Source organism: Rhagoletis pomonella, unplaced genomic scaffold, assembly GCF_013731165.1.
Source record: "Rhagoletis pomonella isolate Grant_MI unplaced genomic scaffold, Rhpom_1.0 Rhpom_scaffold_02172, whole genome shotgun sequence".
NCBI lineage: Eukaryota > Metazoa > Arthropoda > Insecta > Diptera > Tephritidae > Rhagoletis > Rhagoletis pomonella.
The window spans coordinates 1-18,881 of record NW_023460726.1 but is presented as its reverse complement, the minus strand read 5'-3'; the positions used below and the strand labels follow the sequence as shown (position 1 = coordinate 18,881).

Genomic DNA, 18,881 nt, shown 5'->3' with positions numbered 1-18,881 from the left:
AGGTCACCACATCTCCTCATCAGACTTCTTCAACCGCGTTCACTGGGGAAATGTAATCCGAAGTCGCTAGTTCATATCCCAGTGCTCGCTATAACATTTACCAAATGTAAATTATTGTTGTTTTTTCTGCAATATTTTTTCATTAAATACGGCCTCAAGCTCAATAAAAATTGTTGAATATAATAAAATTAATTTAAAAAAAAATCTAAAAATCACCTTTGATGATAGAAGAGTTGAAGCTTAAAAGTCGTGCATAAACATGTTTGAACATTTTGTTAACGGAATCAAAATAATGAAATTTTTTTAGGTTTTTCAAATCGCTCATTCAAAGCTGGACACACGTAAATGTTAATATTTTTCCAAAATATTTTGTCGAAAACTTTAAAATATAACCTAATGTACATACATACATACATACGTGCTGTGTGCTATGGGCCATTGCAAGGCGAAAAATTAGAGCCTAAAATCGAAAATGACTAACAAAAATTGCCACATTCTTCGTTGTCAATTTGTACTATGCATGACTGCGCAAGGGTAATGAGTATTCCAACTCCTATCCTGCGATGTAAGGCGAGAGTTCGAAATTGCACAGCTGACATCCGGACGCTCAGTTGGAGTTGAGCTAGCGCATCGAAATGTACGTTGCAGTGGAAGCAATGCATTCGGGCGCATATTTGAAAATTTTTGAATAAAAAAACAAATGCTTTTGGGCCTACGGATATAAAACTAAAATAAATTCATATTTTTAAATGTATAAATGAATACGTTTTCGAAATCTTGTAATTTAATTACATAAGAAACCTTAGGAATTAAACTTTGCAAAAAACAAAAGGAAATAAGTTCTAAAAAAACTTCTAAAAAAATTCAATAAAATGCTCAAAAAGTGATTAGTTTCTTAATACAAAAAAAATTAAAAAAAATATAAGTTAAGAAGGAAGTTTTCAAATGTTTATATATACATAAATATATCCATCAAGTGCATAAACGTTCAAAATCGCCGAACATGATCAATTTGCCCGCACCGCCCAGCGGCCACTCGCCGAATTCCTTGTCCGCTACTACGCCCGCGGACTGCATAACCGAATCTTCACCGCACTGTGAATATAATTTTCTAAAGCGAAAATTCGAAGGCGATACTAGTCCCACTGGCAACAACGTCAATGCTAATGTCACAGGAAATCACACAGCTGAATATCAGAATGTTTCGTGCACAACGCCCGTCTGGAAGAAGCGGCACATGCAGGAATCCAGTGACACCATAACCGAATCCAACTGTTTCACGACTCCGGTCTCCAACTATAACAGCTATTCATCTACAAACAACAATGAGAACTTGCTCATAGCCGCGATACAAACAGAAAATCTACAGAATGATATAAGCCTTAGCCCAAGTGCCACACTTACAACAAATAACAACAGTGCAATCATCAACAACAACAACAATAGTAGCATTGCAGATAACGAAGCTATAAACAATAATAATAATAATAGCAACAACAACAACAGCAATATGACATTCAATCTCATAACCGGCAACAGTTCCTTCATTAATGATCTCTTCGCCTACGATGCCAATTTAATTGTGCCAGTTACAGCCAGTCTGGTAAGTCATAGCACCAATGGCGCTGATTCCCAATTGCCAGCCTTTGCTGCACCATCAAATGTTTGTGTGAATACCAACTACGATGATGGTAGCAATTGGCAAGCAAGCGATCTACTCGAACTCGATCATCGTTATAATTCGGGTTTGCAAACGGAAATCGCGCATCTACATCCGACGCTGCCGCTAAAGGCGACAGAGATAACCACACTCAATGCCGCACAACAAAGTCAAGAGGTCACGCATCAACAGCCGCAGCAGCAGCAGCAACAGCAACAGCAGCAACAGCAAGCACAATCATGCTCTCCAACACAGTTTTTAGTTCCTGAGAAGCAAGTGTCAAGATCACCAGTACATAGTGCAAACCTTAACAGGTATCGTCAACAACAAACACTGCAACAGTCTATCAATCAGGCGCTTCCACAAATTCCACAGTCTATGCCACAAACCTCAACGGCTGCCGATACGGAGGCGGATTTTGAGGATAAGAACCTTTCTTGGTTGTTAAATTTTAAATTTGATGAATTTCCTCATCTTTCGCCGGACTTGGGTGCAAATAGCAATAACCATTTGAATACGAATGTATTAAATGCCGGTGTACAACAAGGCAATAGTATTTCCTCTCCTAGTTCATCTCACAAATCGAACTCTTGCTCGCCACAATCATCGTTTTCGGCAGCGACACCACTTTCGAGCATGCAGCAGCCGTTTAGTGACTACACGCGTTCTCCGAAAAGTTCAACAAAGGCTGGTAAAAAGTTTGAGGAACTTGTTATGGAGGTGACCGCAGAGGTGGATGGTGCCGATATGGTAGTCGCTGAAAATGTGGTTGTCGAGAACTCGCCGCAAAGAGCGTAAGTTTTGAGGATATTTAATCTTTTTGTGTTTTGAATGAAACGACAATAAGTGCCATGGACCTAACTCAGTCAGTTTGTAAACTTAGATTCGCCAAAAAGTCTTTGAGTGAAATACTACAGCTACTCGTATCAGAACTCTAAACAAGTTTCTATATTAATTAGTGCTCTTAGCTTAGAAGATCTTGAAATATTTTTGGTCTCAAGATTCGTGTGTTGTTATGTATCGGAATCCGAACAATGAATATCTTTTATTCTTCTTATTTGCCACTACAACCGTTTGTCAGTTGCCTCTCTCCTTTGCAGATTTGCGCTAGTTGTTCATCCCGAGTGCGGAGAGGTCGTTCTGCACTTGGTTCTTCTTGGTTATTCTTGGGCTTAACTATGTTCATGTCGTTAAAAAGCTCGTACAGAATTGCTTTTATGTTCATTTAAAAGTAACGGGTTTACGATTAAATCGGATTAGATAAAAGATCGTAAAGAAAATCAAAAATCTGTATCTTAAAGAGTCGCATTGCTTCGATTATTCCTTTAAGGATACATTAGGACGTCCCAATTTTATTGCAATGCATCAAATAATTGCTGGTCAAAAAATTACGCATCAGATTCTTAAGCGCTGCGAGAAAACCAACATCAAAACATTCCTATTATATTCCCGTATTCAATTAGAGGTGGAATGAAAGTTTGCAGATATTTCTTCCTAACAAAACAAAGAAGTCGTGGGTCAAACCATGTCAAATCGACCAATGATTGGAATCGACCATTTTTGATTTGAATGAATTTTGGTCAGAACTTTTCTTTTATCATATAATGAAGTTCTAGCAAAGGGGGGAAAAATTAAAAAAGTTATGCAAAATTCTAATGTTCACAATTTCCGGCACTCGCAAAATTAATTTTTGAATATTACAAAAACTATTATAGCTTTAAAAATGGTTGTGGTCTCGGTTCAAAGGTGATATTTAGCGCTACAAAGAAACAATACTAAAAAAACTCAAAAATGTGCAGAATTTTCAAGTAAAAAAATCTTTAAAGCAAAAAAAAAACAAAGTTATGTTAAACAATTTTTATTGAATTTAAATACAAATATTTTTAAATGGTATGCATGCAATAAATTTCTTTTTTTAAAGTTCAAAAACTCGTATCTTAAACGAAATCTTTAAAATTGCAGAATGTTTTAAGCTTAGTTAGAGGTATTCACAATTCTGTAACTTTTTTATTTTTCGAATTTTTTTAAATAAGTATATTTTTTAATATTGCCCCAAATATCACCTCTAAAAGGATTTTTTGAGATATTCATATATCTTGGGACATGTCTATCGCTGATTCCTCTTTTGATCGGTCTTACGGATTGTATATCGGCACCTGATCGGAACGAGAATCAAAAATTTTGTACGCCCAAGTATGATAGACATTTTATTTTATTTTGTTATATATTGTTTATAAAAGAGTTATATTTTTAGAAATCAAATGTTTTCAGTCATATGTTTTTGAGAAAAATACTCCGTAGTAATTTTAACATTTCAAAATTACATTTCTCGACTGAAAAATAAAATATTCGAGCTAACTCGACGGCACACAGTGGGCTTTTTAAACACTTCATGCCAATTAATCGTAGCGCTTTCGACAGAAGCAATATTTTGATATGAAACAAAATGGCTTTAAAAGCTTATGTAGTTGCCTTTCAAGGAAAAATATTGCCATTGAGCCACAATAACTCCTTGACCTTAAAAGAATTGGTCAAAAATAGTGTTCTTCGAAAAAAAAACATACATAATCCAACGGATATATTAAAAAAAAAAAAATTTTTTTGTACTTTTTATTATACTAATATATAGATTTTGAGACGAGAAACACGATTCCACTGTTTAAAAAACGAAAAAAAAAAATCAACCCCTCAATTTGAAAAATGTATTATATATTGTATTTTTTATGATTTGCATGCAGCTGTGCATCCTTTACACAATTTTATATCCCTCGAATAACAGGTCAGTTTTAGTGCTATTCAAGACCTTTAATTTAAGCCAAGGTAGAAATCTCTAGGCCCTTTGAGAGCTAAATTGTTACAATTCTGAAAATTCATTCGACATTTTATGCACTTTTTTTCTAATTTCGGAGTAAAAACACAGCAGTTTCGAAGTTTGGTTTAAAATTGTTATAACTTGGCTCTTAGACGGCCTAAAGTCTTTGGCTCAAATTAAAGGTCTTGAATTGCACTTATTATTCGTGGGATATAAAATTGAGTGAAGGATGCACAGCTGCATGCAAATAGAAAAAAAATTCAATAAACAATGCATTTTTCAAATTAAGGTGCTAAAATTTGTTTTCGAATTTTGAACAGTGCAATCGTGTTGCTCGTCTCAAAATCTATAATACTAGTGTAATAAAAAATACATAAATTTTTTTGTTTTGGAATAAATCCCGTGGATTTTGCATGTTTTTTTCGAAAAACACTACTTTTGACCAATTTTTTTAAGGTGAAGGGGTAATTGTGGCTCAATGGCAATATTTTTTCGTGAAAGGGATTTACTTTAGCTTTCAAAACCATTTTGTTTCGTATCAAATGCTGCGAAAGGGCTACTAAATAAGAAGGTCTTGCTTTTTTTCGAAAACGGACTTTATATACGCGACACATGAATTCATGTTCGATTTTGGTCATTTGAAATACATACATATGCAAGTATATTTCTATTGCTGCATTTCCTCTTTTTCAAACTTTTTTTTAGTGGCAAAAGTAGATAAATTCAGTTTACATACTTACCTACATATATGCATATAAGTACACTGCCGGAACAAAGTATTGGCACAGCAAATTTTTCACAATATATGCAACAATTTTTATTCTAATATTTCTCCGCCAATTTTATATAAGAATAAGGTTCATTCTACAACAAAAAACATAAAAATATAATTCCTAAACTTTATGCAAAACTCGCGAAAATTCAGCATATTTTGATCAAAATTTTCAACTTTTTAATCAGATTTTTTACAATTTTGTTGAGCATGCAGCCCATTAAATTCTAGTAAAAAATGCAAGTTCGGAGTTAGTAAAAAATCGCGTTGATTTTTGAGAATTTTTTTCGTTGAAGATGTTTTGCATTTTTTCCATATAAAGTATTTTCGAAACAAATTTTTTGTATGGAAGAGACTGCGTGAAAAAAATTTCCAAAAATCAACGGTAATTCCTAGCTACTTAAAATGATTGGGCTACAAATCTGCATACTCAAAAAAAATCTAAAAAATCTGATTAAAAAGTTGAAAACTTTCATGAAAATTTGCCGAATTTTCTCGAGTTTTGCACAAAGTTTAGGAATTAAGTATATTTTTATGTTTTTTGTTGTAGAATGAACCATATTTTTATACGAAATCGGATCGGAAACGGACAAATATTAGAATGAAAATTGTTGCATATATTGTGAAAAATTTGCTGTGCCAATACTTTGTTCCGGCAGTGTATATGTACTTAAATACTTCTTTACTATTCAAAAGTATTAGTACAAAATGGAGCAAGAAAAAATTAACCCCAAATTGTATTTATTTTCTACTATGTATTGTATTTTATTACATGAATTTTGCTGCGCCATATTTTAACCACCAACAATGCGACGTCATATTCGTACATGTGTACAACTCTCACCACAAACGCTCCAACCCACACACGCCACCATGGATTTGCCGCCACAAAATCAGGCCAAAGAAACCACCATTTACGTATACAGAACTCATCGAATACGCCCTCGAAGATAAGGGTGAACTAACGGTTTCTGGAATATATCAATGGATATCGTAAGTACAATTCTACATATTTATGTATGTGCACACCTACGTAAATATTTAGCAAATAAATCTTTTTAATACATACATACAATAATATCATACAAGCAAACATTAATAGCAAGCAATGAATGAGCTATGGCGCCATTTTGTGTGAATTGTTTGAATTGTTTTAATATTAAAGAGATGGTATGAGGGTAGTTAAAATATTTAGAAAACAAAAATGTAACGGATGTAATTAAACAAATCGAAAGTATGTATTTATTTACGTTAGAGTGGCAAAAGTATGCGCAAGTTTGAAACAGCGAAAAGGTTAAGGAATTTTCGGTAGCAGAAAAGTTTTTGCACTCAGCGAATAACATACGTGCACACATATGTACATATGTACTTATGTACGTAATTATATTCTCGTAGATACATACGTGTAGAAAATCACTCAGGCTAGTTATAGTTAAATGAGCGATATGCCATCAGTGTTGCACGTTTTTAGGTTTTCTCTACTAAAATTTGTAGATTTTTACCTTGCTCACACATACTACTTACATAGGTGGCGACTAACTAAAAATATCCTAAAACACTCCATTGGAAGCTACAATGTTTCTTTTTACAGCTTTTTCTTCTAAACTTAACCCTTTGTGAAACTTTAAACGAGCGAAGGCAAAAAGCGGATCTTTTTTTTAAATTAGTCTTGTACCTATTATCCTTTTCTATCCTTTTTTTGAAGCCTTATTTATTTAACCCTGCTTTGATAACCTACGCCTGTGAGGCGTATGATTTTTAAACGTTTCGCTCCATTTTTCGCGAGATGAAGATTGAAATCGGTGGTGTATTTCTATTTTAAATGGAAAATATTTATAAATAAATAAATAATAAATAAATATCCAAAGAGTTCATTTCTTTGAAATAATTTTTCATACAATTTTTATTACCATAAAAATAAGGCAAACAAACCATTATACGTCCCACAGACGTATGGTTATCTATTCAGCAACTTTCAGTAGAGTAATCTTTCTAGGGTTAATCATTTGCGGCCGCTGTGGTGTATTGGTTAGCAGTGCGCGCTACAATTTGGCAGGGCCTGGGTTCAAGCCCAGTTCAATCCAACATCAAAAAATAAATAAAAAAAAAACAGAAAAGTGGTTTTCTAAAAGCTTCTCATAAAAATACTGAATAACTCAGTGAGAGGGGAGACCAGTATGTTTGCATTTATGTATAAAATTTATTTATGTATAAATATTTATTCTATCAAAAAAGTTGGGTAGGCACTGTGGTGAACGGTAAAGACCGTGCAGAGTCCGCAAAATGCTTCGGAAGCAGTTCCCGGAGTACCAGGCCAGGCATATTTTGAAGTGCCATCAAAATAAAACTTAAGAAAGTTTTATTACATGGCAGCTGAGAAGTGCATGTGCAAAAATTTCATAAATTGCATAAAAGAAATTTTTACACATGCAGCAGTACACACCCTGGAGTACGAGGGAGCGACTACAGGACTGGTGAATCGGTATCTACCAAGTAAACTCCGTCGATTATCGATCGACTACTTGCCGTGTATTTCAGCGATTACTTTTGCAAGGCAATGTCCTTGGCGGTGGTCACCATCGGCTCTCTCTGCACTAGTAGGAGTTACTAAAGTAGTTACTTGCGTAATTTATGTACGCCCTGTTTCGTAGTTCATCGCAATTCTGCTTGCGATTGGTTCGACTCTGCACTATCCTGTGCACTACCACTGGTTAATGGAGTTAGCTATTTCCCTAGATTTCGGTGCAGTAGCGGTCCAAAAGTGGCGATTGACTCCAGCCGTACTAGAGGGTAGCATGCATTTAAGCGCCCGGTACTAGTCTAAACAAATACAATCGCTGCTCGGAGTCGGCATAAAACTGTAGGTCCTTCACCTTTGTGTGACAACATCGAGGCACACGCCACAAATCGGAGGAGAAGCTCGGCCAAACACTAACAGATGTGTAAGCGCCAATCTGTTATTATTATTATAATTATCTAAGCGTTTATTATGCCTTTGTTGTGGTTTATTGGGACCCTTTTTAATGAATTAAAAGTTTTTTTTATGATTACGTTTTATTTGAAATTTTTATCATAATAATGGGTACAAAAAATGGGCCTACCCTAGAACCGGTTTTGCCAGTACTTTAGTATTCTTTGACATTAAGGTTAAGGTTCATTTTCTTTAGACGCGCAGGGCAATTGAATCATAAATTTGTAAACGATGCCACTATTGCCTAGACTTGCCAGGCCCCACACTTATAGAAACTATTCCTAACAATGACTGGAACTGATAAATTTATTAATGGTTGTTGATAAAATTTAAACCCTTATTGTTATCCCACTTAGTTCGATTGGGTCAACAAATAAAGGCTTCACTAGAATTCTCAGAGTAATCCACCACAGTACTGGGCAATCTAAAAGAAGAAGGGTCTCTGTTTCACAAGCAATTTAAATGGAAGATGAGATTTATTTTCTGTCACTTCCCATATAAAATTCAAAAAATTAAAATCATTTTTCACTTAAATTTCTTGCGTGAATTTGACTGTAAGTCTTACAAGCTAATTAAAAAATAAAGCAATACCATCGAGGGCTTATGCTTAATATGTATGTATAGAAATACAATACTTTATGTATTAAATTCTATGGTATAGGTTGGTTATTTTTAGGACTTTTGTGAAGTTGGGGAAGATGGATGGGTTTGTGTTGCTGAAGACTTCTCTTCTGCGGGTGAAGTATATTGGGCAATGCGGGAGGATATGGGGTATGGTAATTTTGGCCTAATTTTGGATTAGTGTTGGTCAAGAGATGTCCGCATGTAGTCTTTGTATTTCCAAGACGACGTCGTCCGATATGCTTGTTTAGCGGTATAGTCGGCGAATTCATTTCCGGTTATGTTGGCGTGTCCCGGCACCCAAATTAGTACTTATTATTTTAGGGTATTTTGCTGTCATAATATTTCTAATGGTTGTTGAGTAATGTTCGTCGTTGTATATGTTTCCTATAGAGTTAATAGCCGAAAGGATATCAGAGCATATTGCAATATTTTTGTTTTTTTTTTCTATTTATTGTGTTTATTGCTTCGAATATGGCAATAATTTCTGCGGAGTATATTGAGCTATAGCAGGAAAGGTTTGACATTTTTATAAATTCAGTTTATACGGTTATAAGGTACGTTGCATTATTGTCGACCTTAGATCCATCTGTGTAGATAAAGGGGTTGTTGTGGTATCTCTCTTTAATTTCGTTAAACTTTGTTTGATATTGAATTGGGTTCGTGTTGGTTTTGTTCAAAATATTTAGTATAGTATTTGTGGCTTTGAGTTTAGTATCCAGGCAGGTGAGTTGTGTTGGTGTGTTTTGGATATTTGTAGTTATATTGATTTCTGAGCAGAGATTTAATATTTTCCTTTTCTTATAGATTTCAGTGATATTATGGAGGGGGTCGCTTTTGTTGACAGATGTCGGCGGCTACTTGTATACAGTTGATTCTAAGTTAAGCGACAGGGTAGGTAGCGCGATTCACTTCATTCAACTCTCACTAAACCCTGGTTTTCGTTTACCTTACCACTTTGGCGTTCTTCAGGCAAAACTGAACGGAATAAAAGTGGCCGCCCTGTGGCTGATAGCATCCGCTCCTTCACAGCGCCATAGTATTAACAATTTATTCGGAAAGACAGGCTGCTTTTAAATCTGTAAAATCTAACGGAATAACATACTAGGCAGCCATTAAGTGTAGAGGGGCTCTCAACCAGCTGGCATCAAAATGATTATTAACCGTTGGGTGGGTCCTAGAACACAAGGACGTCCCTGCTCGTATGGCCTACGAGCTGGAAAAAAATTGACAGAAATTTTCGGCGTGAATTCGGCCCGGGAAGTGGTCATACTGTTAACCTCCTACAAACACAAATAGAATATTCCCTTCATTAAGGAGGTAAACACCCGGTGAATCGCGGAACCTATCTGTCAGACTACAGAGCACATCTCTCCCAAAGTTGATGAAAAGCGATTGAAGGCCTTCATACGTCTCGGCTGTTCCGATTTTTTGTGTAACTGCATTTAGAAAGTACATACTTTATAGATTCTTTAGCTGATTTAAATTCAGGGAATATTCTCGATTTTCTGCGCTGACACGCACGTTTTTTTCAGATCAGAGATGATCACCTCAAAGATGTCCGTACCAAACTTTTTGAAGATTCGAATACATACATTTATGAATATCTACACAAATGTAACTAAGTATAAGAATCTTATGAAAGCTCTACGCGCAGGCAAGGCGCTGCCCATCAGCATTTTATGGACATAGATGGACAATGAAGCCTTTTCTGGCCAATAATGGCTTAAAAAATTGCATCATCTAACTCGATCGAGCGTCAAGTACGTAGGTATGTTACGAAGACAAACACTGAGCTCTGCTCGATAAGGAAAAGCAAATGCAAGGAAAAAGTTCTACAGAACGACATTCAGGCATCAATTGGAAATTCTAATTTCCTGGAGCTTTTATGTTAACCCATTTGCATTTGTTGAAATTTAAAAAAAAAAAAATATATCCGTATAATATAAAATCCACTTATCTAAAACCTATTCTACAAACCTAATCGATTACTAAAATCAATCACCCCTTTCATGACAGTAGAAAGCTAAAACATGTGCATTATGCATAATTTTAAATTAACCGGAAGGGTCTGCAATACTAGAAACCACATAAAAAAATATAAATAAGACCTGCACGGCAGTCGATGCATAGGAAAAAATTCCAATATCCGTTAGAAGGTTGAGAAAAGCATAGGCAATACATACAAGTACACCACAACAAACGGACGCAGGACGGAGTTTGCCTATTGAACGGCACCTGATCGAAAGCATTCAAGCGTATAAAAGGTGCACGTCCAACGCTCAGAAGTTGTTGTACAAACGACTAGGCGTCACGTGCCGTTTGCACGCATACATTTATAAAATATTCCTGCATTTCATACATATAAAGGAATCTCACCAAGACCCACCCTCTGAATTAGTAGTTAGGTATATAAAAAAGGTGCATGACAAATGCCTAAATGCTAAACATAAGTTAAACGTTACTTTTTACGCCCCCCTCTTCTAATAATTGATGTACAGTGGGCTAAGGAGAGATAATTTTTGAATCAAAAATCGTTTTCATACTTTTTATTTTATTTTTTTTTAAAAGCTTTTGATACACGCGCTCTTATTTAGATAGCTAGTATCTCCTATTTGATTTTGTTACACGCCAATTTTTTTTCAATTCATTCATTTTTAATTTTTTTTTAATATAATTTCGGCATTTATTTCCTTTTATAGATCTAGTAATTTTATAATAAAATCTAGAAAACTTGAAATCATTATCTCTTATCAAATATTTTTATTTGCGATTTATAAGTCTAAAATCGTTCACCAAAACCAGTGCATATCCTTGTAGTTTTATGTGCACAAATACATATGTATTTATCCTCAAATATTTGAATACGGGCCACAAAACATATTTGCCGACGGTAAATGAAATTACTATAACAAAAATTGGATAGCGTCCCTACTAGTAAAATTTGCTGACTGAAAGTTTACTTTTTTCCACTACCCCCTACCGTGATGCTTATGCTCTTCTCTACCCCATGTCTTGCTACATTTTATAGACTGGTTATAAGTTTCGCAAGTAGTTTTTGGTATTTAATGCAAATTTGTATTTTTGTTGCTATGTGTGTGTGTATGCTAAGTACTAATATGTGCATATAGACAACGAACACGCAACTTTAATTTCCTTTCATTTGATGAGGGGGAAAAACGCTATAATTATGAGGCAAAAAAAAAACTGGGAAAACTTATGACTGAACCTTGAATTATATGCAGGACGGCGAAAAGTTCGTCAGAAATCTCGGACAGCTTAAAGCGAATAACAATTAATAGGCCTAAAGTTTGCTTACTTTAATGAAAGCTGAAAAATAGTACTTGCATGCACACGATTGCCGTGTGTATAAATCTGCGCCGTTCAATTAAAGTAGCTTAACTGACTTTAGGAAGGTTTGAATGTATTTGTATTTTTAACAAGCTTCTATTAAAAGGGCATCTTGAACTACACCTATGGCTAGTTGAACGTTAAAATTTTTGTTTGGGAACCCAATGAAATGTTGCTTTAAAGTGAAAAAGGGCCTAGGATACTTTAATCTGCAACCAATAAATGTACAGATGTATAAATGAGATGTCAAGTAGTCCATAACAATTAGCATCGCCCCTGAAGATGCTGAGAAGGTCAGCGAAACGTCGGGCTGGAAAGTGAAGAAAAAGTATTTTTTCTTGCACAGGAACTTACTTGATCAAATAGCCTAAAATACCAAACACTAACAATTAGCCAAGATTTTAACAAATAACCTTATCACTGATCACGCTAAACCAGCACGTATCACCTTAGCCAAGGATGGAGTTCATTCATGGAATTCATAAATTACAACAGTCTTGAAGTTTTTAACAGCTTTTGGTGCACAAGAACAGATGCTTTGTTTTATCTCGCCAGTTCATCGGCGACTTCGTTCCCTTCGACCAGGGTTGCCACTTTGGTAAATTGTTACCAAAATTGGTAGAAAAAATTTGGGTTGGTAAAAAGGTAAATTTTTTCTCATTTAGGTAGATTTTTGATGAACTTTCCGTTCCCGATTTATTGTTCGTAGTTATCTTTAAATATATTATAAATTTCTTTGCATACTTTTTATATAATTACATACGTATAAATGTATATCTATATAAGGCGAACATATCGCGCTCCATTCAAAACTAATTTTACTGTAATCCCGAGGAACTTTTGATTGCCTAAATATTTTATATGATTATTTAAATATATAGAAAAAATTTACAGGTATGTAATTACGCACCATGATTGTTCGCAACAAGAATTAAATCAACGCCATTTTTTATGAATGGAAAAAAATTAAAAAAATCAATGAGAATTTTAAGCAGCACATTTTTGGCTATACTCAAATAGTATTTGCTTTAAAACTCCATATCTCAAATTGTTCTAAAAATTCTGAGTAAAAAATTCGAAATTTAGACCAAAATTTTTGGAATTTTTCTATATGTTGTATATAGTTTGAATCCTCGATTTTTATGGATTTAGTTAAAGCAGCAAACAATTTTTACTCGAAAAATATTGCGAATATTAAAAAAAAATCACTTTTTTGAGTCACTGTATTTGTCTATAATAACTCGAGTTGAAGTTTTTCAAATAATAAAGTTTCATTGTTGCCTCTAGTTTCATCACTTCCGCTTTTGGTTGAAGGAAACTGAGAATATGCCAATAATACGACCCAAATACCGTATAATTAGTTAAATAAAACGTTCTTAAGAACAATTTTAATTCTTATTGAAATAACTAAAAATAAAAACTATAGTTTTAATTAAAATAAATAAAAAAATAATAAAACTATAGTTTTTATTAAAATAATTATAAAACAGTTATTGGTAGATATTTCCCACATTTGGTAGATTTTTTTCAAGTCGATGGTAAATATTTTTTTTCGTCAGTGGCAACCCTGCCTTCGACACCGAAGTGGCTTGGTATCCATCACATTGTTGTCTTTCTCTCGCTGGCGAGATTGGATATACCATCCATGCGAGGTTCAGCTTTACAAAAACGCTTAAAACTGGTTAGAGTAATAAAAAGAGCTGGGCAGGTATGTCGGAGACATATCAGATAAACCAGAACACGATAACCTTGTGTACTGATGGCTTTTTGACTGAAGAGGGTACCGGGGTAGGTTTAGTTAGACCGAGGTTAAGATACCCGGAATCCATGGGAAAATGGGCATATGTAATATCAAGCGAAACTACCGGAATCAGAACATCGCGATCTTGCGGCATACGCCAGCAATAAAAAAAAAAATCCTGAGCGGTTCAGTTCTGCAGCTCTATCTTCAAAACCACCTGCAAGGAAGTCGCCCTGTCTGAAATTTCCAATTACGAATTAAATTTAATTACTGTTGGCAAAGCCTTAAGTAGTTATTTTGACAGCACGAAAAGTTCAGAACTATTGGACTGACGATGAATCTACCTTCAGACTTTTCTCTTCGTAAGAAACGATGAGTAAGTTAGAAAAGTTCTGAACTAGCATGATGAAGCTGCCGTTATAGAGTGTTGTAAACCAAAAATTTGGGCATAACATATTTACATATGCAATATTGGACAATAATAATCTCTCCAGGTGTATGTTTATAGCTAGGTTTTGTTATATGTGTGTTATTGCCTGAAGATAGTATTTCAATGTAGATTGTTTTATTAGAAAATTTGTAAGAGTTCTCAGATTTATTTTTAGAACGAATTTTCTTCATCCTTTGTCCTGTTTGGTTTGGAAACTTCCGCCACCTCTTCTCCAATGTGGTTTTGGAGAGAAACTGGTTTTGGTTATATGTCATCTTCAGTGTACATTTTTAATAGACTTCGAAAAAAGGAGGGGGTTATCAATTCGACGGTATATTATGTTACCGCATAACCACGTCATCGTGCATCGGAAAAGCAGTATCTCAGAGGTGGTCCCATACTAATCTGGTTTAGATCCGATCATTGGATCATGAAAAAATTAACGGTACTCCTAAATTTGTTTATGAGAATTGAAGTCGGTTTTGTATTTTTGCTTAAAAATTACTTGCTTGTATTTCGAAACTCTTTCCAAAATATATAATCTATTTACACTGTCGTAAAACAGAAGACACAACGGTTCTTGTGTTCAGAAAGGAGATAAATATACCGAATTCTACATTGTTAGCGGGAAAAACCGAATCGCCGCATCTTAGTGCGTTTATATTTTTCAAATTATAATTTATTTAAGCACTTCCATTGTTTCTTTAAAAGCATTTAAGAACTCTTAATTGGCATACGAATAATCCATTAAAACTTTCGCCAAATAAATGACAATAGTTCTTTCATGAACGAGGCGACTCAATGAAAATAAAATCAAAATTCATAACAATAATTTATTGCAAGGATTAGCATGTACACACCAGCGCTTCCTGCGAGTCACCACTATCTGCGGGCTTTTCATAAGAGTGTACATCAAATTCGTGAGCCATAGGCTCGCCATTATCAAAAAAAAACTTACTTGCACAGAAATACTTACAAGCAAGTGTATTATATGTACATACCGCTAACTACATACATACATACATATTTATATTCGAATAAGCATGGATGCATGTAGTCACACAGTCACACATAGAAATAGTGGTAGAAAAAAAACCAACGAAAGAATTTTTATATAAAATTTATGAACTGACTTTCCGCAGCAACTCGAAATGTACCATGAAAAAATTACTCGGAACCATCAGAGAGCTAGTCAGCATTGGTTTCGGCGTAGTTGGCCGTGCCGGGGCGTGCCTAGCACGTAAACCAGCCGCCGTCGTCATCCATCTAGCAAGTCAGCCAGTAGTCGGCAGCCAGCAAACGGCCTACCAACCAATTTAGCCAGCCAGCCAGCCAACCAACAAACCATTCACGAGCCATGAACCGTCCTGCGAGCCGGCAGGCAGCCAACCAACCAACCAACCAACCAACCAATAACCAGTCAACGAGTGGCTCATCAATGTCTAGGCCCACCAGCAGCAACCAAGCCAAGTAGCCAGGTCATTCGAAAGTCTCGGCAAAACTTTCGAAAGGGGATGGACAGTGTATATAGTATATTGCGCCCACTATGTGCTTTGTGTAGATGGGGATGGGTGACTTAACTATGTATGTATGTGAGCGTGTAGTGAAAGACATTCGAAAGAGCGCTTGAATAAATATTTTAGTGGGTGGAGCGGTTTGGCCTACTAGTCCATCGTACGTAAAACATTTTAGTTTGAGGGAATTGGTTTTAGTAGTTCTGTGTAAATTTCGATTAGATATACATCGATGTACGTATACAATTTATTTAGGTATTACATGACCAGACCGCATATCCACTTCCTCCCAATGGTCTTTGCTTTAAAAACCGAACTTTGCCATATTGCATACATATCTCATTTATATTCAATGAAAAATGTATTGGCGTTATTGTCACTGCTGTTGACGTACGTAGTACCAACCTATACTTTTGTACGTATGCATGCATGTGCTTGCAATATAGGTGAAATTGCAATTGCAATTGCAACATTGCTACGCCTTACGATGGGTCCTCGAAACACAACACCAAATTTACCAAAAAATTAAGTGTTTTCGCTCGTACTACTTACTCGTAGAAATGTGAAATGCGAAATGAGAACTGCAAGTATGTATCATTATTATTGACAAGTACGAATTTGTATCTAAATATGCCAATATTTTCGTCAATCATACGAACACCCCACGGCAAAGAAGATAGTTTGGACTTGGCTTCGCTTTCCAGCCCACTTCAGTTAACTAATGATAGTACACAGATATACATATATGTCTATGTATATCTATAATAGAATTGATGACTACGTTGGTAACATATCGATTGACGTCTTCCGTCCATCTATGACTGATACATGGATATTTGATACAATATTAATGACTAAGTGGCACGACTCATACAGGGCCTAATGGCTTTTGTTACACACTAGTCAGGCAAATTTTTACTTGGCATTAGTGTTAACTTCCGCTTTGCTTCTTCTTCTTGAATATATGACACTAAAACCGCTTGTCGATTTCGGCCGGAAAACAGCGCCAATTGCCTATATCTTTTACGAAGTTACGCCAATTATTAACTCGCAAGTCTTTCCCTTGTGTTCTTTGTCCACCCATCTGCGGTACTCGTCATCTCTACAGGAATCAGTCCTGGTGTTAGAACCTTTTAATTGATGTTTTAATTTCTGGTAAAATTTTTTACTCGCATTCCTACCTGATAGCATCTTAAGCTCTTCGCACTCACGTTTTTCTGCCTCCATTCTAATCTTCTTTAAAACGTGTCTCTATTTTTTTCATTACCCTTTAATTGTATGCTTTGTTGTTGCGTGGTTGGCAGAAAACTCTTTCGGAGCAATAAGAAGTCATGGGGATGAAATCCCACAGCTCATTGAAATTTCACGGTTGTCCTTTGTGACTGCAGCTATCCGAGCTTTCGTCGCACCACCCGACGCACGTCGAGACCGCTTGAATCCCTTTTGCGTCTATCGTAACGTGATCAATTTAGTTCTTAGTTCTTTGATTAGTGTCATGTCCCGTGTCGTATATAAGTTGATGAGCCTCTCTCCGTTGTCCATGTTAATTTGAAATTTAAGTTTTCCGGCAATTGAACCAAATATACCATCTTTGGCCGACCTGGCGTTAAAGTCACTAAAGACGATTTATAGAAATGCTCCGTCGTCTCATCGTAGTATCCTTTGTTAGAGCGTGCACTCAATTTAAGATGTTCAGTTTAGCCCTTTTGGGTATTGTAGCAATTCGTGCACTGAGAGGGGTGAACCCTCAACCAACCACAAAAGTGAGCGTTGTATATTTTATGACGTCCAGCAGTTAGATAGAGGCACCTTCCCTATATAGGGTACTACGTAAGCATATTCGTAGTCACTGTGATCAGTTCTATTCCCTTAACAATATTTTTTTCATTGCAGGCTCCAACCAGCCAACACAGAACACATTGCTAGGGAGCAGTTTACAGATTTATAAGCGTTCCACTTGAATGAAAACAAAAGCCCACTATAAACCACACCTGCTACTAACTTCAGTGTGCCCTACAACCGAATAAGTCGGAGTAGCACCACCGAAGATTTCTCTATCTTTGACCGTAATCCAATGCTCCACAAGAATTTCTTATTGCATCTCGCACATGGGTTCGTCACATTACCCTGAGTATGCGAAACGAGACGCAAGAGTTACGATTGAGTACAGTCGTACAACTGCAACTGCATACCCAGAAGAATGGCCATACTCCTTGGCTCTTGTCTGCAGTACTAGGGGAGATGAATAAATGTCTCTAGCCTCAGTTCAAGTGAGAAAGCTTCGGGTTCGGAGCCATATAGCTGTGTCAAAGTTTATGACATTAGACAATACTGACTTTTTTGTACCACAACTGTGTTTAGGATAGCCGCATTTTTCAGAGAGCAGTGGGTCCACTTTTCCTCCGAAATGAATATTTACTATAACAAGACGTGCCATATACTGGCTTTTCTAGTCCTCGTCTTCGTATTCCTCAAACTGAAGAGCTTGCAACAGCAAATACACACAAATAGGGAAATTTTGACACAGTGATTGAAGCCATAAAAACTCTCGTCATCAAGAGAAAATATCTTTCCAATGGTGTTTGTGATTTCAAAATTGATCCAGTAAAACCGCGAAGCGAAGGCAGACGCAGTTTATGTTAGTCCGTTAATATATTCTTAGACTCTTTTGGACAAGCGGTATTTGTTAAAATGTTGTTCTTGAAATTAATAACTTTGTGGATTACCCTGTTTTTGTTTTTCAAAATATAACGAAATCCAATTCAATAGTCTCAAAACAGAACATACATACATACATAAATATGTATGTAGCTATCCATTAAGCAAAGGCAAAAAATCATAAATACGGCGAACATCTCAAAAACGAGACAATAATACTACAAATCAGACGCCCAGTTTGTGGAGCTCTGTCATGGCAAATGTTTTCCATAGAGCAATGAAAGTAGACGCACCATCTTCGCGTCCTTTGCGCTCCTCGATCATAAATAATTAACTACACGCAAGTCATAT

At 35.8% G+C, this 18,881-nt stretch overlaps 1 protein-coding gene across 1 annotated transcript; it reads left to right on the top strand.

Moving 5' to 3' along the window:
* Positions 1–1,003: 1,003 nt before the first annotated feature.
* On the top strand, positions 1,004–6,241 carry LOC118753191 (probable serine/threonine-protein kinase MARK-A). The gene is made up of 2 exons (XM_036488063.1): positions 1,004–2,454; positions 6,142–6,241. The coding sequence occupies exons 1-2, from the start codon at positions 1,004–1,006 to the stop codon at positions 6,239–6,241; spliced, it is 1,551 nt and encodes a 516-aa protein (XP_036343956.1).
* The last annotated feature ends 12,640 nt before the right edge of the window (positions 6,242–18,881 follow it).

Excerpts from the sequence above, each read along its gene's own strand:
- LOC118753191 (XM_036488063.1), top strand. The coding sequence starts at position 1,004 with ATGATCAATTTGCCCGCACCGCCCAGCGGCCACTCGCCGAATTCCTTG. Across the intron at positions 2,455-6,141 it reads GAGAACTCGCCGCAAAGAGC|GCCAAAGAAACCACCATTTA; the intron begins GTAAGTTTTGAG and ends CCACAAAATCAG.